At 41.4% G+C, this 25,380-nt stretch overlaps 1 protein-coding gene across 1 annotated transcript in view; it reads left to right on the top strand.

Annotated features, from left to right (window-relative positions):
* The window catches only part of COL22A1 (collagen type XXII alpha 1 chain), a 240,622-nt gene that overhangs the window by 85,650 nt on the left and 129,592 nt on the right, over positions 1–25,380 (top strand). The window contains exons 6-12 of the mRNA XM_014258290.2: positions 4,912–5,035; positions 5,852–6,127; positions 7,153–7,233; positions 7,840–7,953; positions 8,396–8,440; positions 12,443–12,496; positions 13,268–13,303. Of these exons, the coding sequence (XP_014113765.1) occupies positions 4,912–5,035; positions 5,852–6,127; positions 7,153–7,233; positions 7,840–7,953; positions 8,396–8,440; positions 12,443–12,496; positions 13,268–13,303 (730 nt within the window). The remainder of the gene's footprint in view (positions 1–4,911; positions 5,036–5,851; positions 6,128–7,152; positions 7,234–7,839; positions 7,954–8,395; positions 8,441–12,442; positions 12,497–13,267; positions 13,304–25,380) is intronic.

A 25,380-nucleotide genomic window follows, 5' to 3' on the forward strand; every position in this document is an offset into this window, starting at 1 on the left:
TATGCCAGGACTCTGAGATGCTGCATATAGGGTCATTGCTCACAGAAAATGAAATCTTGTAAAACTGAGCAAAACAGATAACTGGAATAATAAACCAAACAAAAACATCTGTTGTGGCTCACAGATAACCTCCAGCAATGTTCAGCAACTGCTAGCAACATCTCATAATTAGATACAAAATCATTAACTGAGTAATATATGTAATTCACTTTATTATCTGCTTAAAGGATTTGTATTCTTTTATACAAGTAATAGTACTTTTATGAAGTGCCAGATTAGCTGTCTGGGAAACATGCCTACTCATCTTCTGATCTGTAACCTGCAACTATGAACTTTCTTCCTTTTTGTGGTGAGGCATCTTCTGTGAGCAAACAAACCCGGCAGCCAGAGCTTGGCTTCAGTCAAGGACCTGACAGGACAGGTCAGTGCAGTTCAGTCAGGACCTGATCACTGAGGGACTCACAGGTCTCTGTAGCTGTCTGAGGACTGGCCCCAAAATCTGGCTGGTGGTTTTCCCCACTCCTCATGTAACTGGAGCTGTCCTACTGCTTGTTCATGGCTCCTCTGTGGATCTTGTGGCCAAAACTGTGCTGCACAGTTCTGTTTTTGGATGCTCAGGCTAGTTTCTCATTACTGGTGTCTTGCCTAATGCCAAGATTTTGTCTCACTCTTTTGTTTTGTCATCTATCTGCATCTCCTCGTCATGACTCCAGAGCCTTCCTACTGACCACGTCCATCCTCAGTTTTCTCTTGCCTGGTCTGGTTCCAGCCTGACTTGATCATGATCTTGGCTACCACCTCACAGAATTACCTGATGCTTGCCCAAGCTTCTTGCCCTGATCTCTTTGCTCTTTGTATTGGCACAGTGTTATACCAATACAGAGTGTTGGGTTGTTTAGGGCATGATACCTTGATGTGTTTTTCTGGGGACTGTGTCTCCTGACATCAGCTTTGACTTCAGTCACCTGCCTTAGGTTTCTCCATGAGCTCCTGCCCTGGTCTCATCATTTGTCCCTTTGCAAGAGAAGAAATTGTTCAAAAAGCCCCTGAAAACTCCCACACTGAACATGGAACCTGCTGAAAGCTTCCTTTCTTCTTACTTTTCCCAAACAAATATTTCATATTAAGAGCAGAGACAAAAAAACTTGTTCAGCTTAGAGAAGGGAAGACTCAGTGAGGGATGATCTTGCCCATGTGTATAAATATCTGATGGGGAGGAAGCAAAGAAGACAGAGGCAGAATCATCTTAATCATATTCATTGAAAGGACAAGAAGGAATGGAAACAATTTAAATCAATGAAATCTAAACACAAGCAAAACTTTCTTTAGACAAGATGATCTCAAGAGGTTCCTCACTATTTCTAACAAGGTAAAGGAGATAAAGCATGATGGAGGTGGAATGACTGGAGGCTTTTTTTGTCTCGTAGAGAGTAAAGGCCTGTAGGGAGAGCTGAGAAACACAGAAAAGACTGCAACAAGCAGAGGAGAACAAGTTGTTCACATGGCTTCTTATGGAAGAAAAAGTTGTTTTGGGAAAATTAAACAACAGCAAGTGAGATTTAGGATGGATTCCTTTTTTTTTACAACATGTAGGACAGAGAAAGGAAGAAATTACCTGGAGAGGATGTATGTATTCCATCACTGAGGTTTCTGAAGTAGAACTGAAAAAGAGATGTGCCAATGATCTATGAGACACATCCCCCTATAGCTTTTCCTTTCCTTTTCCTTTTTTCTCGGTTTTTTTTTTTTTTTTTTTTCCTTTTCCTGTCATTCTAAGAGCCTCTGGTTATGTGAAGCATATTTAAATGAACTATTTTCCTTCAGCTTGGGTTTGCAGCTCTTATGGGTTACATTTCAAATTGGCAAGCTTAGCTGTTGCAAAATTGGTCAAATTACACAAGTACATAAACTACACTCTTCCCCACCAAATGTAAAAACCCTATTAAATGTTGTTGCATTCAGTATCTGAAATGAGAACTGGTAATATAATTTTTTCCATATTGTTATTATAGATCTAGGATCTCATGCTTATTGCCACAGATGAAAACTCTTATTGCAAAGCATGTGAGAATGTGAGAATGTCCCTATATATTGAAAACCAGCAATGGTTAAAAGAGTTTTCTGCCTTAATATATCTTTTTTCCCTTTTGCAAAAGTTGTGATTCACCTGACCTTGTAGTTGAGTTAATTGACTTAAAACTAACCTGCAGCACTGGGGGATTCTTTTGTCTTGGAGTTTTATACGGGCCTTTTCTGCAATCTATCCTGTTGTCAGAATTATAGACCGAGGAGCTGGCAGAATGCTCCCTGTAGGTACCAGGCATCCAGCAAAGTTCCACAATATCGATCATCAGTTCAATTCAGCCTTGTGTGAAAGAGCAACATAAAACATTTCTGGGGACAGCAACTGCTGCTCTTGGATCCCCATGAAAAGCTGAACTTCTTGATGCAGATAATTTTTAAGTGAGGAAATAAGTTAAAACCACTAAACAAAGTTTTTGTTATTTATGCAGCAATGGAGTTCTGTAAAAGATACAGAGACCAATAACTTCAGAAACAGCTTTTATCACATTTTTAAGGCAATGAGAGTGTCTTCAGATTTGCTTTTGGCATGAAACTTTTCTCTGTTGGGAACTTGCAGCTGGTTCCTCAGTAGCTTTAAAAATCATTTGAGGATGGCAGGTAATGGGTCATTATGGCTTTCTGTCAGTTTAAATCTACCTGATGGGCTGTTTGTCAGCCTTGTGTGATGAGCTGTGGCCAGACTCACTGGGATTTTTAGGTACCTAATTCCCAGTTATTTCTGTGGGTATTAAACATCTGAAAACTCTTTTTGAAGTAATCTTGCATAATGATATTCCTGTTCCCAGCTCCCAGCTGTCCAGAACCATAAAATCATTAAGTCTGGAAAAGCCCTCTAAGATCACTGGGTCCAACTGTTGTGCTGCACTTCCATGTTCACCACTAAACCGTGTTCCCAGCTGCCACATCCACACTTTTCTGTGAACATTTCCAGGGATGGTGAATCCACCACTTCCCTGGGTAGGCTGTTCCAATGCTTGACCATCTTTACAGTAAAGAATTTTTTCCTAATATCTAGTTTAAGGCAACCTTCCTTCCAGATCCTACTTCTGTTCACTTCCAGGTGTTTCTTCTGGCCCTTGTGGTACATTTGCTAACTTCCAGGCAACTGGGACCTCCCTGGTTAAAATAACTAGTAGCAAAAAGTGAGGCAGCCTTGTCTGCTCTCCTAAAGGAAGGGTTTCTAAAGGGAGCCAGTGGGAGCTTGGTTCAGTTTTCTTTTGTGTCGGAAGAATCCACCGAGTCTCTGTGTCCCCCAGAGGGAAAATTAACTTATAACGGTGCATATCCTGCAGGGGCACTTTCTACAGCAAAAGCCACATTAATGGATAAAACCAGTTTCTTCTGAATTTATAACTTGGCTGAAAAGATAGGAGATTCAATGCACAGATTAAAATATGATTGAATATTTTAGCATTAGGAAAGACTGGATCTCAACCTTTGCTGCAACTGCAAAACAGTATTCTGGAAAGTTTGAGGACGTTTTGCTTTTAATACAATTAAAGGCTTCTAGTTTTATGTGCCTTGGACTGTGCCAGTTTCTGCATAGTGATGGATTATGTTAACTATTCATTAGGACAATGTTTCATAGTTTGTTCTTCATTACTTGGTGCCATTATGTTTTGTTTTGTATTGAGTGCTTTTGCCTGACTGCTCAGATGTCCTGAAGCAAAGACATGATATTTATGAAGGTTTATTTGGGAAAGATGATAGGAACAGGTTGGCTGGGGTATGAAGAACAATGTTAACTGTGACTCCTCAGGTGGGAAAAGAGATGGTTTAGAGGCATTACAGGCAAAGTTTGAAAAATCATGGATGGCATAAAAGATAGAAGAAGAATAGGTTCATTGTGTTTTCCCTGATAAGAACCGAGTTAGGCCCCAAACAAAGAAGAGGAGGCTCATTGTGCAATGGGCAGAAGTGGGTGATTCTTTAAGGGATGTTGTGAATGCCATAAGTTTACCTGAGTTCAAGGGGAGGATGCAGAAGTCTATATGAGATAAATCTATAAAAGGTTTTGATATAGAAATCACATTTGTCTTTGAATTATACTTCTGGATTCCAAAGATCCAGAGGTATGAGAGATATTATTTTTCTGTTCATTTATGTTCTTAGGAATCTAGTAATAGCTAGTAACAAAAATAATAGTGATACTGGATTAGTTATCCCCTTCTGTTCCACCCTGCATCCCCATGCTGTGACAGATTTTTATGATGGAGCAGAGTAAAACAGTGTGGGATTTGGTTATTTCATGTGTTTGGTTACGTGCAGGGGTTGGGGTCACACTGAGTAAATCTGTCTGATATGTCTGCAATGTTCGATTTGAGAAACTTCTGTTATCCAGGGCTGCTGGCTAAGGAACATCTTGCACAGACATGAGCTGTAGTGCCTGTTTTAGGGGACATATTATAATATTTGTTACTGTAATTTGGTGCATTTGGAGGGTTTTGGGTGTTCCTGGCCATTCTCAGAAATCACAGGTCTCCAGTGCATCTGGAGCAGAACAGAATTATTTGCAGGTTTCATGAACAGAAGCATGAAGGGAAAAACAACCTTTTTAACATGATGGATACTCAACTGCAGATTTCAAATATGTTTTACCCAATTTGAGATCTTCACTATTAGAATGATGAAAAGACACCAAAAAGACAGAACCTGGAGGGCACCAGCTCATATTAATCTTTCTTCAGGCTTCCAAATTAAGCAGATTTTTTTAGGAATTATAATGATGCTTTTTAAAAGCATTTCTGGGACATGGAGAGAGTTTTAGAAGTTCTGCTCTTCACTGCTAAGCCCAATACATTGCTCTCTTTTCCCTCCCCATGCCAGGGATGTATTTCCACAAGGTCTGCCTGATGAATATGCCTTTGTAACTACCTTCAAATTCCGGAAGGCTTCCAGGAAGGAAGACTGGTATATCTGGCAGATTATTGACAAGTATGGCATACCACAGGTAAGAGGCTCTTTTGCAGCCAGCTCTTTTGCAGCCTTTTTTTATTTTTTTTTTTTTTTGGGGGGGGGGTTGTTTGTTTGGTTTGCTTTGGTTTTTTTCATGAGCAAGTTTTTTTGACTTAACCTCCCATTCCCTTTTCTTGTGAACTGGTAAAAATCCTGGCTCTACCTGGTCCATTCCCTGCTGCTTGCTGGTAACTGCCTGACTTCAGTAAAGCAAGATAGCAATTTGTAAATTAGCTCAAAGTTGTATGTCTTCAAAAACCTATTTTTGCCTGCTCTATAGCTTGCAGTACAGAGGATGGGGTGCAGTTCTCTGTTCAAAGCACCTGAAATAAAGTGTGGGCAGTGCCACAGCTCAGCAGACTGGTTTCATATGAGGCAGTGAGGTGTTTTTCCATATCCCATGGGACAATTGAGGACATGTAATGGGAGTAAAGAGCCTGCTGGGAAGCAGTGGAGGAGTACACAGAATAAAGGGATCCAAACCAGGTTCAGCTTTAGGGAGGTGCCTATGGCCTGAGCTACCACCCAGCCATGGCAGCCAGGTGGCCTGTGCTGAAACCATGCCAAGGGTTGTACTCACAGGAGGAGGCTTTAGCTGGCCATGGGTCTACACCAAAGCCTGTGGAGCCCAATTTATTTACCAGCACAAGTGTAGGTTCCCTTTCCATATCTCCCACAAAATTCCATCCTTTCCTCTTTGCTTGGGCTTCCTGTGCCATCCCTGGTTTTGGGGTGTCAGTGATGATGAAGAGCAGTCAGGAGGAAGGAGAAGGCTTTGTTCCTCAGCAAAACCCCTTCTGTTTCCTTGCAGGTCTCGATCCGGCTGGACGGAGAGAACAAAGCTGTGGAGTACAACGCTGTCGGGCTCACCAAGGACGCCGTCAGGGTGGTGTTCCGAAACGCACGAGTCACTGACCTGTTCGACCGCAACTGGCACAAAATCGCCCTCAGCATCCAGTCCAAGGCTGTGTCGCTGTACATAGACTGCAAACTGGTGCAGATGCTGCCCATTGAAGACAGGGAAAACATTGACATTCAAGGAAAGACTGTGATTGGCAAGCGCTTGTATGACAGTGTCCCCATTGATGTGAGTACTGCACTTGCTGATTAGAGCTGGGTAAAGGTTCAGCTTTGGGTTTGCAGCCTGTGAATGAGTGGGGCTTTGGGGGTTATGTTGTAATTGACCCTTTTCCTGAGGCAGCATCGCTGAAATGTTGCCAGTGTTACATAGCTAAGATAGATTGACACCTTATGATCACAGGACTTGCTGTATTTTTATGTGAGACTGTATCTCCATAGCAGGGTTTAAAAATTAGAAATATATTTTATCTTTCTGCCTAGTCACACAATGTGCTACAGTTAGAAGCAGAGATAAAATCATACACAAATATTACCAAACTGGGTACTGAACTACACAGGAAGGTCTTTCTCCATCTGATCTTGGCATTATGAATATTTCCACATTTGATAGAAAGAGATGGGGGAAAAAAGGAAGCTTGTAAACTCAAGAGAGTTGTGATACATTCTCCATTCCATAGATATTAAATGACCCTTAGTACAAATGAACCAAAGTCAGGACACACAGGCTGATTGGCCAGCAGCAGTCTCACCCTGGTATAATTTATGTGTGATAGTTTGGTACTTCAGACTTTTATAATCTTTCTTAGCTGTGTGAAATGGATGGGACATGCATATCAAATGCGTTCATAACATTTCTCACACGGGAATAAATGGTCAGAAGATGCAAGGCACAACAGGAGGAAAACAGACCTTGTGTCTAGATGAAATCCTAGGAAGGATAGATTTGGCCAGGATATGTCTTCTCAGACAGAAATTTGGCCAGAACATGGGGATTAGCATGAAAACCTGCACTAGAATTTGAATAGGCATTTTCAGGGTCTTATTAATTCAGCTCTTGTGGCATGCTGAGACATTGGTCTGTTATTGATAGGGAGAGATAGAGATTGACTCCAGGATCCATAGAACTGCTCTGAAGTTAGCACCATCTGTTTTTTGTTTGTGTTTGCCTACTCTGTTTGTGTCCAAGCAAAAGGACACAGGGTCTTTAATAATTCACTGTCTCTGAGACTGCTGCCTCCCTTTGTCTCCCAGTTTGATCTTCAGCGGATGGTGATTTACTGTGATTCCCGGCACGCCGAGCTGGAGACCTGCTGCGACATTCCCTCTGGACCAGTAAGCTCCTTTATGTCATTTGTTCATTTTCACATGAACACTCTTCACTGCAATCTCTTACATAAATCAGGGAATATGTGGCAGTGTGGGATTATAATTTTGTTTAATAGGGGTGATTGAAACCCAACTGTGTAATTTGCAGTGTAGCAGCACCAGAGGAGGACCACTGCAGAGGGATGAGTATGAGGAATTTGAAGTTTCCAAGTTCCTCTGTCCTTGTCAAACTGTCAGGGGAAACAAAACCCCAAGTGATGATAGAACAACAGAAATGCGGCATGAAATATTCAACATGTTTCCCACTGGTTTTATTTGGAAACAGCTAAAAACAGTGCCAATTGAAACTTATCTTCCTGTGCCCAACTCTCACTAGAAACTTCCACCCTCCTTTCATTCTTCTCCCTTCAGTCTTGATTAAAGAGGTTCATTGTTCATTTGCCACATTTTCCCCTATTGCTTGGTGAATGGATTTTGTGGGGTTTCATTCCTCATGAGGTGGCATTTAGCTGTGTGTTACACAGTAGTGCCTATGGATTTCTCTAAAGTGGGTGAAAGGGGAAACTTTCCAGCATCAAAAGCTTTATCCTGACCTTGGGTGTTTGGGTGCAGTGCCAGGTCACGGTCCTGACAGAAGCACCTCCCCTGGAAGTGAGGCCCACTGTTGGCAGTGAGCAAGTTGGACATCTCAAGATTTTCAACTGCTCCTGTCCTCCTGGACAAAAGGTGAGTGTTGAGATGAGTGTGTTTCATTTGGGATGTCTATAGAGGGAAAGGAAGTTTCCCCAAGTGTTTTCTCTTTACTTAATTCAGTGATTCTGGTCATGCTGGTAGTCCTGGTAACAACATTGAAAACAAACTGATTATTCTTACCCAGCTCAGCTATGTGTATCCTTCTTCAAATAAAATAAAACAGATTCTGAAGATAAATGTGGCCACATTGAAAAAAATATCATGGCTTTTAAAAGCAACGTGCTTGCTTTTTCTGGCTCTGGCTGGGACCTCTGAGAAATCCCTGTCACTGCTCCTCAGGGCATGTCAGCTTTATTATCTTCTGTGCTTAAACCTGAAAACATTTTTGTTGTCCTCAGTAGCTGCAAGATCAGGCCTCTTGCTTGAATATAAAATGAGAAGATAAGTTTGATTAATCATGCCTTTTTTGTCTTAGGGGGAGAGGGGTCCACTTGGCTTTGAAGGTCCCAAAGGTCAAAAGGTCAGTAATACATGTTAGTTCACTTGTTTAATAAAAACAGCAACAGCAAAACAATTTCAGAGTAAATTGAGGATTTGAAGATTTTGAGAAATGAGTGTCAATTTAGTATATGATTAAGTTTAGACAGCTTTGGATAAGCCTGGAGCTGCAGAAGTTTTTTGTAATCTTTTATCTTTATTTTACGCTTGCATTTAGGCTTCTCTCTTGCTGCTTTATGTCATTCTTAGAGTAAATGTGTTGCAAAATCCTTTCCTGCAGCTTCTAAACTGGCATTTTTGCAAGTTACTGTTATTCACCAGGTCATGCACAGCTTCCTTGGTAGGTCACCTGGAAAAAGAGGTGCTGCTGCCATGCTGTGCCTTGCTCAGCAGTAATATACATGCAAAGTTTAGGTAGCAGCCTTCCAGTCACACTCCAGAAAATTTCTTGCAACTAGGGGTAAAGGATCAGTCACAATTTGTTATCCTTGGTAAGGCTGTCTGAGTCATGATGTTAAATAGAGGCCACTTCCCTCAGTACTCTTCTTCCTAGGTAAAAGGGCAGGAGAGTGGTTGTGATATCTGCTTCAAGTTTCACAGTGGAGCCTTTATATTACCCTGCCTGTTGTGCAAGTCTCTTTGATATTCACGTGTGTGCATTCAGCATAAACACATCCTCCTTCTGTGCCTGGTTACAGATAGAGCCATGAGGCAATAGACTCAAAGGGAGCACTTGTACAGGAAGAAAACAGAGTCACAACATTGCTGGAGAGGTGAAAGTTGGTGGTGGTGGTTTCTAGTTTTACTATCTGTGGAAAGATGTTTGGGAAAAAAAGTTGTAGTCAAAACTATTTCCATCTGAATCACTTCTGCAAACTGAGTCACTGAATTTATACCTATTTGGTGAATAACCCACCAAAAGTTGCTCAGTTATTATGGTAGACTGTGGGAGGGGAAAGGAGAAATCTCTGGGTCATGGAAGGTCAAACATCTTCAGAGATGTGCTGTCTTTTGGCAAAGCTTGGTCTGCTGTCTGCAGGGAGTTTTGGAGATAAGAATATGCCTTTTGGAGGCTGGGATGAAAGAACATGGGCTCATTACTGCTCAAATGTGCCTGTACAGAAACAGGTTCGTTATGCTACCGTGTATAAATAAATAAATAAGAGTTTTCTGTTTTAATCCATGACAGCTTTAATAGTGGTGGGCTATATTAAGGAATGGCAAAACCATGACTGTAGTGAGGAGGTTGCAGAAAAGACAATGATGATAATGATAAAAGGGCCCTGCAGCAAGATCCCACTGTCCTGCCCTGCTTTGCCAAGGTCTGTGTGCTGGTGAGGGTGTCTCAGTGTGTCACATGGGCCAGTCCTGGGGTGCAGGACACACTGGTGGAATACAGAGGAGTGTGTCTACCAGCACAGCATCAGCAGGTTATCTGGAACACACCCCAAAAGGACTGCCCCACTCCTGCAGGTGACTTTTCCCTGGCTGTAGTGGTTTGAGACTTGTACACAGACAAGGCAGGACTGTGTCACAGTTTCAAGGACCTGGGGATGATGCTATTTAAATATGGGATCTGACAACAATTTAGTATAAATGTGATGTTTTGAGACAAATTATTTAGCTTCTCTATCTGCTAAATAATGTGAGTAGTAAATTTTTTTTGCAAAGATGTTGTGATTCAGTAATGTATACCACTCTTGACAGCAGATCTTACATTGCTATTGCCAAGGAGCAGCTTGTCACAGTCCTTGCTCTATGTTCAAGAATGAGTTTTAGCTCTCCTCCTCTCCCCCTGAAACATTACTGAGCTACCCAGGCTAAAATCCTGGCCTTGACAAGGATCTCAATGCTTATTTTCAGCTTCCCAACATTACCACCTGGTATTTATTAAAGAAAGATGAAGCTAATGTGATTCTGATATTCTCTAAGCTTTCAAAGGCAGGAAGAAACAGGAGAGCTTGCAGATATCAAAAAAGCAAAAAAAATTCTGGGAGATAAGCACCTCTGCCTCAATCACCCATGCTGCCAAAGTGAGGGTAATGCATGGAGACACAGTTGATGTGTTTTGGAATGAGATACAGTGAAGGATGGTATTGGGAAACAGCTAGGCAGGAAATAGCTGTGGCAGAACTGGCTAATACGTCTGAAGCTGGGTCCTATTGATAAATTTTGGATGCTAATGACAACCCAGTCTGATTTATTTTCCTCCCACAGTCCCTCTGCAGGCTGTGCTGTTTGCAGGCAGCCAGGATGGCTGGTTGGGGCACTGGGCTGATGATCAACAGGCTTCTTCTCTCTTCCAGCACTGCTATTGATCCAAGTGTAGAGAAAATCCTTTCTCTGTGAGATGTGTTTTTGTCCACAAAGCATTTACAATTCTTACCTGCCATTGTAAAGTTTGTGAAGTCCAGTGTATTAGACAAGCTCTAGCAGGATTTATCTTTTCCTCCAAATTAGAAAGGCTTTGTATTTTCAGTGACTTAAAAGAGATGGTAGCATAAATTTTTTTATGAATTTTACCACAGCCTTATTAATTGAATGTGACATAATTTTTGCATATATGCTCCTTGCTCTGTGAATTTTCTGTCTTTTGGGAAGGAAAAAAAAACAGGTTAAAGAAAGAAACTTTCATATTTTCTGTGCTTTCAAAAGCATTTCTTCAGCTGGGGAAAAGAAAGCACCATCCTGGTAAATATTTTCAGTTCCTGGTGCTGCTAAGCACATTTTTTTGAGGGGGCATAGGTCAGGATAAATTGGATAGAGATACAAAATTAAATCCTGCTGTGGTCCATGTGGGTAGATGTGGGGAGAGCAGGGGTCATGAGACTTATTGATGCTGGTACTGGAGGCTCCTGCTCCAGGTCTGAGACTTTTTCAGCTTGATGTTAAGTCTGTACTGAAGTCCACAGTGCCTGATTTCCCTACTAGCAAAAGACAATGGGAGGCACAAATAGATGAGCACATTGTAAGTGAGAGGTGGGAAGCTCAGCACAGCACATTTTTGGTTTGTACATTTTGGGTGAGGATCAGGAGGGAGCTAGGCAGAGTGGTGTGGACAGAGCCCTCTGCTCCCCAGCAGCTTCCAGTGCTAGAGGAATTGGAGAAACTGGTGGCAAAACAGCACATAGCCTTAAAACTAGTCCAAGCAGTGCATATATCCTCTCGTTTTGAAACTGCAATGCAGTGTGTGAAAATAAATTATGGGTATTTTTTCTGCACTTGCTGGATTTGGCACCACTTTTAATTCTGTATCTGATAAATATTTATGAAATTTTGGATCTATGATTCTTTATCCCTTTTACCCCTGTCCTCTCTAGGTGAAAAGTGAAGAAAAAGTTTTGCTTTGTTTTTCATTGACCATTTTTCCCCTCTATGTATGTCCTTCTCCAGTTTTAGTTTTTCTGACCATCATAAATTGTATCTTTCTAATTGTCTCTTTTCTGTGTTATTTTCCCTCTCTCCCACTGGAACAAGCAGGAAGAATGACTGTGTGTGCTACAAACTTGTGGGAGGGAAGAGAAAGGTTAACTGATACTGAGCATTCAGTGTGACTGAAAACAAAGAGTTTGGATTGCAAAAAGAAACAACAAAAAAAATTCAATCAAACAAACAAACAAAAAAAACCTTTAAAATCCTGACAAATCTTCATATTATCTTTTGCATATTTTAAGCATGTACACTCTAGGTCTTCTGCAAAGCACCTTTCCAACTATTTCCTCTCTTAATAAAAAATAAGAGCTTTTGAGGTACTTCACAGGAGAAAACTCTCTGCCTTGCCAAAGGCGTCTACCTGTATTTTCATATGAAAATAGAATAAAAAATCAATCTGAAATCTTGGATGTTTAAGACATGCAATTAGGTACACCCAGTCCTTAGGGCAGGAGCTGAAATCTTGGCTGTAGAGACTGGTGGAAACAAAAGTATCCATAATTTCAGTCAAACCCTTGTTGCATCACTTTCCTTCTATGTCAAAGAAAGGAATTAATTAACTGTGTTATATTAACACATTTTCCATTTCAAGGGAGAAAGAGGCATCCCAGGACTTCCTGGACTCCGAGGAGAAAAAGGAGAGTCAGTAAGTAAGAAATACCCAATGATTTTGCTAAAGGAGATGAAAATGTAAGTAGTTGTTTCCTCCTTTATGGTGAAAACCTGCTCACAGCGTTGTGTGCCCAGGTCAAAGCTGTTCCCTCTGCTGGACCTGAATCCCAGGAGGAACCTGGCACTCACTGGCACTCACTCGGAGAGGGGCAAATGGAAGTTTTGTCCCTGGGTACAGCTGATAAGTGACTTAATATTGATCTTCTACTTAAATATGTCATTTGGATGCACTTGATTACCACAGCTGCATGTCTGCTGGGGGACAGTATGAGGCAACTGAACACAAAGAAGATGCAAATCTCTCTTGACTTTTTACATTCGATGACCAAGACACAGCCTTCCCCAGCTGTAATTAATGCAAATGCCAGGCTGAGTTTTTAGGCAAGAAAATCTTTAACCCTATGTAAAATTCATTCCAGTAAGTGTTGTTGGCAACTGTGCTGTTGGAATGCAACATCATGCTCTTCCATGAATAAAAAATAAGATGTTTTTTCTGGCTGCAGTAGGAGAATTTGGGATAAGTTTTCATTTTAATTTGTCACTGAATTATTATCAAGGAATTATGCCCAAAGAAAATTGCTTTCCTTATAGTAGTTTTGAAGTGACTTGTATGTCTATACATAAAGAGAGATAGATCTTGGATGCATAACAAGGAAAACGTAAAATATGTATTTGCAGTGTTGTTCGATATCCTTGTTTTCAAATGTACATCTTCCCCTCTTTTTTCTTTTTTCCTCATTTCTAGGGCAAAGCCTATGGCATAGGAGAAAAAGGAGAAAAGGTAAGATCTAATCCTTCACTGGTCCAACAAATGAGTTGCTTGCTGTTGCCTGCTGTAGTTCAGAGGTTGCTTTTGGTATGCACAGGATACAGAAAATGTGGCACCATTGGATCTTTGTGGGGAACCTTTATGCTTCCTTCTGCAGACAAGCTTTTGAGTGTTCATTGCTTTTTCGCCTTCATGTTCTTTGAGTTTCTTTGTGCATTGGCTATGGCAAATCTGATCAAATTGAAATCATAATCTTTGCTTTGTGTAAGCAGCAGTGAGTTTGTGGAGGATAATGCACTAAAGAAATTGGCCGGAAGGATGAAAAACAGAAGGAAAGCATAATTTTGAGTTTATTGAAATTTTCAGCAGGATTAAATTTGGTTTATGAGAAATCTGTCATAATCTTTCTTCCAATTGGATCTTTTCATTAATAAACTGAATGAAAAAAGCTGGAATGTTTTTTTACTTCTAATATTAGGCAGGACAGAGTAATAAGACTTGGAAGTTAAAACTGAGGATATGGAATAACCACTGAAAATTTCTTTGTTATCTCTCTTGGAAAACTCTCTCAATGGTGGTCAGCAATGGGAAACAAGCAGCAGGACTGTATTGATTTGCATTTAGAAAGATGGTGATTTTGGGGCAATTCTGGCTACAAACTTTCCATTCTGCACAAAAAAATGAGACTTGATGCCTGTACTTCAGAAGAGAATTAGCTCTTTCTGTCTGTAGCTCCATATCACACCTGGTTGAGGGTGTTTTCCTTATGATCAAAATGAAATTTCAGGTTGCAGGGAAAAATGGAAAAAGATTGTCAGGATAGAAGATGAACATTTTAAGGAAGAAGTCATGGTTCATATTGAAAATGGGATTAAGAATCTGTTGAGATGTTTTTCAGGGAATCTGTAGCTACTCAATTGCTCAGAGAATTTCAAACAATATTGGATTGTGATCGTAAAGGAAGAATGCTGCACTAGAGAGAACATGGCATTTATGCCCATTGCAGCTTCTCATTTGCTCTTTCTATGGTTATGATATATTGATTGTATATAGTGGTAATTCATCACGTGAAATTACAATTGAAATGCCACTTGCTCATGGCAGGAAATATTATTGAGCCAGGCTAGAGACATGGGGGCCATAAAGAACACATTTCTGCATTCATTTTCCTGCAGTCATCCCACTGACATACACTATTTAGCCTTTGAGACTCAGGATTCAGCCTTTGGAAACCAGCTTGTGTTTGGCAGGTGGTAAGAGCCAACAGTGTGGGAAACATGATCTTTATGGTATTAGTTGTGCTGTAGTTGAAGTAAGTTGTTGTTTTCTTATGTTTTATACTCTGCAGAAAAAATGTCGGAAAATATCATTCCATCTCTATTATTTTCATGCATAGACAAACAGGTTTGCAGGTCTGGAGATGGAAGAGTAGAGAGATGTCATGCACGTGCAGAACTTCTTCAGCTGGATTAGCCAAACAGCATTGTGTGCCCAAACAAACGTGTAGGCTTGGAGGATGATGAGTTTATGGTCAGCTTGTTGTGTTTATTTGGTACCTCTGCCACCTGAGGCAGCTTGTTCTTATCTGTGGAGGGAGGGCTTATGGAACCCAAGGTGTTTGTGCCCCATGTGCAGCCAATGGCTCAGTGTCAGTGCTGTTGCTGATGCAAAGATTTATCAGCTATAAGTTGCAGGCTTGATTAAAAAGAGAGCCTTGGGTTATAGAAGCATAAAATCATAGACTATCTCAAGTTGGAAAGAATCCATATAGATCATCTAATTCAACTCCCTGCTCCTTCCAGGACTACTTAAACTAAACTGTGTAACTAAGAGCACAATCCAGATGCTTCTTGAGCTCTGACAGGCTCGGGACTGTGACCAAGTCCCTGCACAGTCTGTTCCAGTGCCCAAGAAGTAGCCAGAACCACAGGGAGCAGGGCTGCAAGTGCCTGCAATGCCAGTTACCATCAAAGTAGAATAACCTATGGAATTAAAACCTTCCCAGAGAGGAGAACACTTGGAAGGAGAGGATTCATGTGTCTCTTTTGTTTGCCTGCTGCGCTGCAATGGCTGCATGAAAAGGAATTATTTTTTTCCCACTTTGGCTGTGACAGCTTTGTTACCTTGATTTTTATGGGTATGAGCCAGTGCTGGAAAGCTGGATCAGAGATGCTGGACTTTACTAACAGCTGCCATCTCTGTGGTTGTTGCTGTGCATGTGCTGTGGCATCCTTTAAAAGGACGAGGCTCACATCCTAAATGTGGGTGGAAAAAACTGGTCTCACCTTTGAAAAGACTGAGATGACAAGATTAAAATCACCCCATTATTGTAGTCTTGCTCTCCAGCTGTGCCAGTTCCAAACACCTGTCAGGCCACACTGTTGCCAAGTACTGTTTGTAGGGCATTTATGTGAGGTCTGAGGCATTTGTCAGAGGGAAAATCCTGTGTTTTTCCAGAAGCACAGGAGAGGTACTGGCCTTGCTTCTCCAGGTCATCACCTTGGTTATATCACCAAGTTAAAGCCAAAAGGATGCTTGTATTAGCATATATAACATGTCAAGCACATCATTAGTGGTAAACCCCAAGATAATAGCAGCAAAAAACCTAATTCATGTTGGCATGAGGACTAGTGTGACTTTTAAACCCAGGAAACTCATGTGATGGTTCAAGCAGCAGCCTGGCATGTTCTGCCAGGCCTAAATAGCTCAGAGTGATTGAGGATGATTTTTATGTACAGAAACATGCATATGCAGCCAAGTTATTGTGCACAGATATTAAAAAAGAAAACACCATAATGCATCTACAGGTGCCTTTGTAAACCACTCTCAAGTGGATTTCCTGGAGAGGTGTGATTCAAGAGGAGCAGGGGCAGAAGAGGAGTGAGGGCAGCAGGAGTAGCTGGAGAGCATTTTTGAGGATGATTCAAGCAAAACGGGGTTTCAGTAACTCGATCAAAGTCAGAGAATTCATGTCTGACAAGGGAGGCTCTGTAGAGCATGAGGTCTGCATTCCTGGGGCACAGCCATCCACATCATGAGCCAGCCCTCCATGTAAAATTTAACTGGGAGACTTTCAAAAACTTATGCCTTTGTCTTGCAAAGTACTGAGCATTATGCACTGGTGCTGAGACAGCTGTCCAGCACCCCAAAGGCCAAGAGCAGTGAAAAGGCTCTGCAGGCAGGAAGGTGCTTTACACAGGAAATGGGATGACTTTAGGGGGAATAAGATGCAAATCTGTCAAACTTTGAGTGGTATGGAGATATTAGTGGGAAATTATTTTTTACTCTTTCTTCTGTTGTAAAACTGAAGGGGAAGCAAACCAAGCTACCTGAAAGCGAGTTTAAAATTAACAAAATGAAGTTGCTTTTCATCCAGCAGGGATTGAAACACCTCTTTGCAGACTCTTCTGGAGGTTACAATTTTGTGTGCTTGAAACAGTGCATATGAGTTAATTACAGTAAACTCTAAACCTCTAGTGGGTACAAAGACATTCTCTGCATCAAGATGTCAGTGGAGCTCTGCAAACTGTGATTTGTGACAGAAGGGCAGAAGGTTTGCGAAATCTGCCATGAGGAAAACTGAGGCAGATGGGCCAGGAGCTCACTGCACCTTTGTCTTGACTGCTGGTAGCTGTTCTTAGACTTTTGTACAACCCTTGAATATTCCTAACGCCTTCATTGCCCAGAAAGGGACAGAAATTTCCATAGTTTGTTCAGGGTTTAGGCCAACACTATTCACATGTGTTGAAGAAGAGTAGAAACCATGAAAAAAGGTGTCATGAAACAAGTGGATCAAGTGATCACTACCATGATTTTTTTCCACAGGAAACCAATTAGTCATAGGGAAAAAGTCTAACCATGAGCACCCATCTTTTGCAGAGATGGTGGATGAAGGTTTCATTATGTTTTGCACTGGGACTTCCCTCACTAATAAGTTTCCAAGAGTACCCAAGCTTTCCTTTTGTGCTTTATCTGTTTCCCTTCACGCTAATAATCACACAGGCTGCAATGAATATGAGAAACAACTTTAGTAGATTAAGTCAATATTCTCCTAGCAATTTTTTTTTTCATGGTAATGACTCTGATAAAAATGCAGAAGGATTATTATAGTATTTCTAAGGAGAATAAAATCTCTGAAGTGGCTTGGCTTATTAGAGATGCAGTGACTGCAAGGCCAAGCATAGAAAAGAAAAGCAGGCAGATAGTTCAGGCTCCAGGCTAGACTGTTGGACATCCAGACTTGGAACTTGGCTCTAATGACCTTGAGCAAAGCTGCTAGTCTTTGTTCCCCTAGAATTAAGCTGAAGAGCCTCCTTCCCTCCAAGCCTGTGTATCTTGTCTACTAGATCCTTCAAACAAAGGCTTTGCTTCCCCTTCCCTTCTTTTCCAAATTGGAGTTATTGCCATTTTTAGGGCATCTGGAAAAGCTGTGGAAATCTGCTCTGTTAGATACAGTGTCCCCACACAGAGCCCTGTGCTCTGTCTGCCCCGAGGCAGCTGAATACACAAAAGGCCTGACCTGAAAGCCCTGATGCATTTTTACCCCTGTGCTGTGCTGTCAGCAGGACTTACCAAATTAGCACAAGCACTGTGCCTTTAGATCAGGGCTGGCCAGCATCCAGCAACTTGGGACACAAGAAAAAGTGCCACAGAAAGTGCTACAGGCATAGCTGGAGTCTGCTGTTGGAGGCTGCTTCGATGGAGAAAGAGAGCTTCATCTGTGTATTTCTGAGGGATGCATTTTGGGACCAGGAGGATGGTGTGTGTGATTTGCTGGCAGGTAAGGCTCAGGCTGGCAGTGCTTTAAACCCAAGGGCCAGAGGTGAAAGCTTGAAAACAACAGCTTCAGAACAGAGGGGGAGCAACCAACTTGAACATCTAACAGTAGGATGTGTTCTCTCAGCTCTTAAATGATGTGGGGCCTAAGCTTACATGAACCAAGAAATAGTCCTTATTTCTGCAACTTCCAAATAAAACTAATTATCAGTTCAAGAGATATGTGTGTTCTTTCATTGCTGGAATGGTGAACCCAGTGCAGGGAAGATGCTCCAGTGAGGTTACAGACCTTGCTTGGGCTGCCATTGGGTGTTCAGGTAGTGTCACCAAGTCCCCAAACTCACAAATGCCACCCAGTTTACCCCAGACTGGTGAGCTGAAGGGTTTCTCCAGAGAGGCTAAGGCAGAAGAAGGCTGCAGAAGCCTTGGTGCATCAGCATCCCTGCTGGCCCCTTCAGTGAGCACATCTTGACAGTAGCAAAGTGGGAAAACATCTCCAAGTTTAGAGATAATACTGAGTTGAAATTTGAAGACAAAACAAAACCCCAATGCCCTGTCACTGATGTTCCCTGGGGACAAGTGGCTATGGAAATGTTGCCTCCTCAGGGTTGTATGCTCAAGTCTTCTTATTTTATTGCAGAATAAAAGCTAGTATGACTAAAACTGACCTGGTAATTCAAAGTGAAAGTACAATCTGCAGGGTTTTTATATATAAATGTTTTGGGTTTGTTTTTGATATGTTTTTTTTTTGCTCTGGAACAAGTCTTTGGCTCAGGAACTATTCTTAGCTACCGAGAGCTGGTTAAAAGCACATAACCTTTTAGTCCAGCACTTAAACATCTGTATAATAATACCTCATCAGGCTGTCATGAAGTCCACTGGAGTTGTTCATATCTGTGATTTATTCTCAGAATCCTCATATTAAAAAGTAAGTTCTAGAAATGTTACTATCTGCCTTACTCAGTATGTTTTGAATCCTCTTGTGTATGTGGCCAATTTTGGTCTGCATGCTGAGTATTTTTGTGTCCCCTTAACTGTAGTTAAAGCACATTCTGCAGAGCTAAATAACCATGGTTTGATGGAGTTCTTTTTCTCAACCATAATTAGAGGGTTTTAGATAAATTCTGTGGGTTTCTGTGACCCAGAATAACAGCTGCAGATTGCATTAAAGAACTCAAAGTCAGCTCACATACTTATTGTGATTGTGACAGGTTAATTCTCAGCAGTGTAAGAGTGTTAGTAACTTGTTCCTTTTTTTTTTTTTTTCCCCCTTACATAAACTTAGAAAACATGTATTTCTTTTCAGCATTGCCCCTTGGCTGGCAGGTACAGTGCTGGTATGCAATGACATCTACTGGCAGCCAGAAGTTTGCAAAGTCTCCAGCACTTGTTTCTTTAAAGGATTTCTCTGCCAAGATCCACTGGCAGTGAGGAAAGGAAGCATGCAAGAGAGATTTGTTTCTTCTGAAAATAAATTCGAATGGGGGGTGGGAAAAAAACACATTATCTTGTCTCTGTAACTGATAAATCTTGTTGGAATGTGGGATGCTCCTGAGAGTGATATTGCAGTGGATAGATATGGATTGTCTGCCGGTTAGGTGGGAAATAAACCAGCTTTCCCAGCAGTTTGGAGCACCCCCTCTGACTTGCAGCTCCTCACCTCACAAATCACAGAGAGCTGAAGCATTACACAGAGTTGCTATCACTGGCCCATCAAAGGAATCCTAAGCATTGACTGCCTTTCTCCCTGCTGGTTGATCTCTCTAGTTAAGCAGATGGGTTTTCCCCTTTTCACTGATGAAAGCTGTTGCTGTTCTTGGTTTTGTGATGGCTCAACAGGTGCAGATACCTTGTTCATGGGCTCCCTGAAGGGGCAGGTAAGGGCAGCTGAGACAGGGCAGCACTGGATTTTATGCTGTTCTTAACTTGCTCAAGTGCAACTCTGGGCACCTTTAGTTTCCTGTTCTGGGTCTCTCACCCTTTTTCTTAAGTACTACCTCAAGATTTTGTGTCTCCTAAAGCCCACAAGGCCTTCTGTCCCTGACATTAACAGGAAGATGGTGTTTTGGGTCTCAGACCCTGCTGAGTAATAAATGTACACATAGTGCTAAGTGTCAAATGAGGCAAATGTGAGGTTTTTCTCATGATAAAAGTTTGCTTTTCTGCTGAAGCAGTGTGTGGAGCCTTAGTGGTTGTTATTTCAAGGATATCTGATACATTTGGAATTGGGAGTAGGTCTGGGTCTCTGGAGACTGTTCTTTTTGCTGTCATTGTCACTTTCTCCGAAGAAGTTCTTGACCAGAGCTTTTCCCCTTCCCATACCTCAGTGTCCAAGTAAAATGGGAAGAAGGATCATGACCTTTGTCATAATCTCTGAGGTGAAAAATTCCTAGGGAGCAGCACCACTTAATAAATAAATAAATAAATAGCATAAAATCATAGAATAGTTTGGGCTGGAAGGGACTTTAAAGATCATCTAGTTCCAACCCCTGTGTCTGGCTGGATCAAAGAGATTTATAGCTTTGGCAATGACTTGACTGAGCAGCCTCAGGTGTGTTTGGCAATGAACAGCAGTGCATCACTGCAAGTTATAAGTAGGTGGTGATAAGACTTTAGGCAGATGTTCTCTTCAGTCTGGGTGTGACATTTAAAGAGAGGTGTGGAGAGATGCTGCTCTTGCAAAGAGCCATGAGAAGAATGATCAGTGATTTGGCTAATTTATGCATCAGGGAGAGATTTAAAAAGAAGGGACTCCTCAAGGAGGAGAGGAATCATGGACTAGACGACGGAGTTAATCCTGAGGAAAAGCTTTGTACATATTTCAGGGAGGCACCAGAAGGTAGACCAAGAGATGAATGTGGAATATCAGTAGCAGAATATGGTTAAGAGCAGTTCAACACCAGATTTTGGAGTACTCTGACACATTACTCCTCTGCCCTAATGAGCTCCTCTTGGAGCTACTGAAATTGTTGAGGGGTGTGTGAGATCTGAAGCATCAGAAACTTCCCAGAACCAGAGCAAATGGAATTTATAGATTATTCTTGCAAGAAAAAGTATCAACCAATCATCAACAAGACCAGAACCTTTTTCTGTGTACTTTTTATAGATGTAAGGACTTTAATTCATCAATGCCATGATACATGACTGGAACATTTTTCTGTTTAAATGAACAGTTCCCTCTGGTACTTGGCAAGCTGTTTGTCTGGTCCTGAGTAATGTCAGGTGCTGGCAAGGAGCATCAATTTGTGCTTCAAGGCAAAGAAGTTTCTGGAGCAAAGTTATGTTTTTCATATTTTAAGGTTTCTAAGATATGTGTCTTTAATTGAAGACCTTCTTGCCCCAACCATGCAAATGAGAAAAAATGAACTTTTGGGATCTATTAGTCCTACTGTTCTAACAGGCAGATAATCTATTAGTCCTACTTCTGCAAACCCAACACATTGTCGTCTAGTATATTTGCAGCCTCATGCAGTGGGATTATAGTACTGATTGTTTCCAATTATATTTTACCTCCTATTCATTATGTTCAATCATAAATAGCTCTGCAAACTCTTGACTATTTCTTAATTTGGATATTTCGACAATTGATAGAGCAACTCCAGCTGTTGAACAGGAATATTTCAAATGGAAGAGCTCCCTCTTGTACTCCCCTGTGCTCCTCTCTGCTTCAGAGGTGCTTTTTTTGGTTACATTCTCCACTGATCAGCCTGGGTTGGAGATGAAGCAGAAGTTGAGGAGTTGTCAGGGATGTCTGACCACCCCAGTCTCTCAGCAATCAGTACTTAAGGAGGGAAGGAGTGTCAAGGTGGGGAAGCAGATAATGTGAAGCTGATGGGCAGGATTCCGAGCACCAGTGACAACTTTGAAGTCTTTAGGATGTTTCTATGTTATTCTGGACTCTACACTGACCTTGATTACTGTAGAGCTGTGCCACATAAGTGAGCTCTGATGCATCTTCTCTCCTGCAGTACCAAGTCACCTTATAGGTGACCATGTGTCGAATTAGTTACAACCCAGCTGTTTCTTTACCTATTTTTATGAAAATTTGGAGTATCAGGTTTCTTGAGAGAAAGTTATCTGTTGGAATCTCTGAAAAATGGGGCATCTGCTCTCTCCAGAAGAGCTGTGCTCATAAAATGGAGGGTCAAAAGGACCCTTCTGGTCTCATGGGGTGGGGGGGGTGGGGTGGTCAATGACATTCAAGATAAGATTCAAGGGTTTAGAGACCTTTTGAAAACTAATATCTCCTGGGAAAGTACCTCTTGGGGACAATTGATTTCTATGTAATGAATTAAATAAAATCTTTCACACGTTTGAAATTCAAAAAACCCCAATAGTTATCATTTAAACAGTTGTTTGCACTGGGCTGGATTTCCTGATAGTCCTGCAGAACCTATGACTTCCACTGACCTCTGTGTATCATGTCCACATTACCATTCTGCTTATTAAATCAGAATATAATACAGAGACCCAAAAGAGAATATTTTCTTAATTTCTTTCTTCTTCTTTACTGCAGCAAAGTCCAAGTTGAGATGAATGTCTTATTTTATCTTGAAGCATAAGATCAGGCCAGCTTTGGTGTCAAATTTGCCAAAATATTAATAGGGCTTTAGCATCATTAGGCTAATAGAATCCTGCACCTGGGCACTGGAGAATGGCAGTCATGTCTGGTCAGCAGCTTTTGAAAATGGAGCTAGGTGACATATATCCACTGCAGATCTGCCTCTCAGTTGATATGCAATTATTCCTGGTTTTTAATGAAACCCTGGTCTTTGGCCTGCCTCTCTAAGAAAAAAAACACTAAAAAACAACAACAACAACAAAAAAAAAACAAAACAAAAAACCTCTGCCTTAAAATTTAAAGTATATTTCAATAAAACATTTATTTTGTCATTGGTTGGTTCCATTGAATGGAGAAACCCTGAAAAGAAAGATATTGCATTCTTCGAGGCTATGAGGTGTCTTGGAAGTGTTCTAAGACATTTGAACCTGAAGACCCCACTTAACATCTCTTCTGTCCTCCTACTTCATGTGACTCATCCATCACTGATAACAATTCAGTGTGTAACCATGGATCAGCAGTAGGACAGCTGCCCACCATCTTCTCATTTATTCTGCATGAACATAAAGCTGCCAAGTTAGATGCAGGCCAAAGAGCCAGGAGAAACAATAAATTTATGGTTAAGGCATTGACCTGGTTCACAGGAAATCTGGAGTGAGTTTCTCTCTTTGCCCCAGACTCTGGGACCTTTTGTCTGTCCTCTGTATTGTTGTAGCTCCGACTGATTGCCCTCAGGAGGTGACAGCAATATTACAGTACTGCTGTAGCCCCCTTCTCATTTCACAGTGTTGCTGTGAAGTTAATTAACAAAGGAAAGAGGGGGGTGTTAATGGTGAAGTGCCACCATTCCACAGTTCAATTTTACTTCTGTTTCCATTTCATCTTACCCAATTGTTCTGTTTCTCTTCAATTCTTGCTATTTTGTCTCCTGCTTTGGCTCTAGACGCCCCAGTCTGTGCAGCTGCCAACATGCTGAGTGTGTGATTCATGGGGTTCTGCTTGGCAGATTTTTTACAGGTCTCCCAGTAACCTCCATTGACATTGTGTGACAGGGTTAGAAATTTTAATTTCATACCAGGATTAGAAAATTGGCACTTTTGTGTGAGATGTAGACCAGTTTGGAAGATAAAATAAATAAAATGCATAGAATTGACCTTAGAGTGATTTGTCTTCTTTTGTCTGGTCTGTATGCTGAAGGAAGAGACCAGTGATTTACTTGAATTTGACAGGCAAATGAGAATCTAACCATGTGCTTTGGAGACTTTTCCCCTTTTTTTTGTTTTTTTTTTTGTTTAGTTTGCTCTATTTTCATTAACATAGGCCACAACCCAGAGTTTCAAATAAAATGTGTGATTATAGGCCACAGCTGTTCTCAAGTTAGAAGAAATATTTGTAAACTTGGCAGCTGCTTGAGGAGCTGCAAATGAAGGAAAGAAAAACATTTAAATTTGAGTGGGTTGCTTAAAAACATCACTGAGGAATTTTTCCTTTATGTGCTTCTGATGTCTCTCTAGGATCAGGTAATACTGAATTGTTCTGTCTCTACATCTCTCCTTAAACCTGCGGATTCCTTCCTTCTCTGTTTTAGGTCTTTCAGAAAAAAAAAAAAAAGTTATGAGGTTGGATATGGCAAAATCTCTGCACTAGTTTTTCCCACTCTGATGAAATATATCATCTAGCAATTGAGGTTATTTTTTTTCCTGTAATTTCATTATCTCCACTCAGACATAGCAGGACCTACATAGGATGTTGTACTGGTTTTGGCTGGGGTGGAGTTAATTTTTTTCACAGGGGCTGGTCTGGGGCTTGTTTTTGATTTGTGTTGGTAATACAGAGATGTTTTTGTTATTGCTGAGCAGGGCCTACACAGAGCCAAGGTCTTTTCTGCTTTCTGTATGGCCACACAGGGGAGGAAATTGGGGGTGTGGGGAAGGTTGGGAAGAGACACAGCCAGAACAAGTGACCCAAACTGACCAAAGGGATATTCCACACCACATGACATCATGCTCATATAAACTCATCATATATGAAGTGAGGGGAGGAAGGGTGGAACATTTGCAGTGATGGTGTTTGTCTTCCCAAGTAACCATTACTGTGATGGGGCCCTGCTCTCCTGGAGCTGGCAGAACACCTGCCTGCCCATGGGAAGCAGAGAATTAATTCCTTGCTTTGTTTTGCTTCTGGCCACAGCTTTTGCTTTCCCTATTAAACAGTCTTTATCTCCACCCATGAGTTTTCCAGCTTTTACTCTTCTGACTCTCTCCCCAATCCCACTGGTGGGGGAGGTGAGAAAGTGGCTGCTGGCTGGGGTTATACCATGGCAAATGTGGATATAATTTGGTCACAGACCAAAAACATATGGTATTCCATAAACTGTGGGGTAGTGGGGCTCACTGTAACCCAAGTGAGGTGAAGTTTTTCACGACCTACAACAAATTAAGGTACATGTGCATACGGTGAATATGGAGGGATCACTAATCTGGAGCTGGCATGGTCTGGTAAATCCACAGGTTGCTGATGTACCAGGAGGAAACCCTTCCTCAAATATAGAAATAGAATAATTCTGCTGATGTACACAAACTAACGAAGGAACCTCTCTGGGTGTGTCTGTCCTTACCCAGATGAGCTATATTTTTTTTCTTTCTTTGGCTGAAGCTGAGAGGAGTATTTTTATTCTTCATCATCCCAATATTCTGTCTGCAGCAGCTGAGATTCACCTGTGCTTTGTAGTTCCTCATGATGTGGCATTTCC

The sequence above is a fragment of the Pseudopodoces humilis genome, chromosome 1 (genome assembly GCF_049639895.1).
Source record: "Pseudopodoces humilis isolate 2021_Gansu_Grassland_sample_001 chromosome 1, ASM4963989v1, whole genome shotgun sequence".
NCBI lineage: Eukaryota > Metazoa > Chordata > Aves > Passeriformes > Paridae > Pseudopodoces > Pseudopodoces humilis.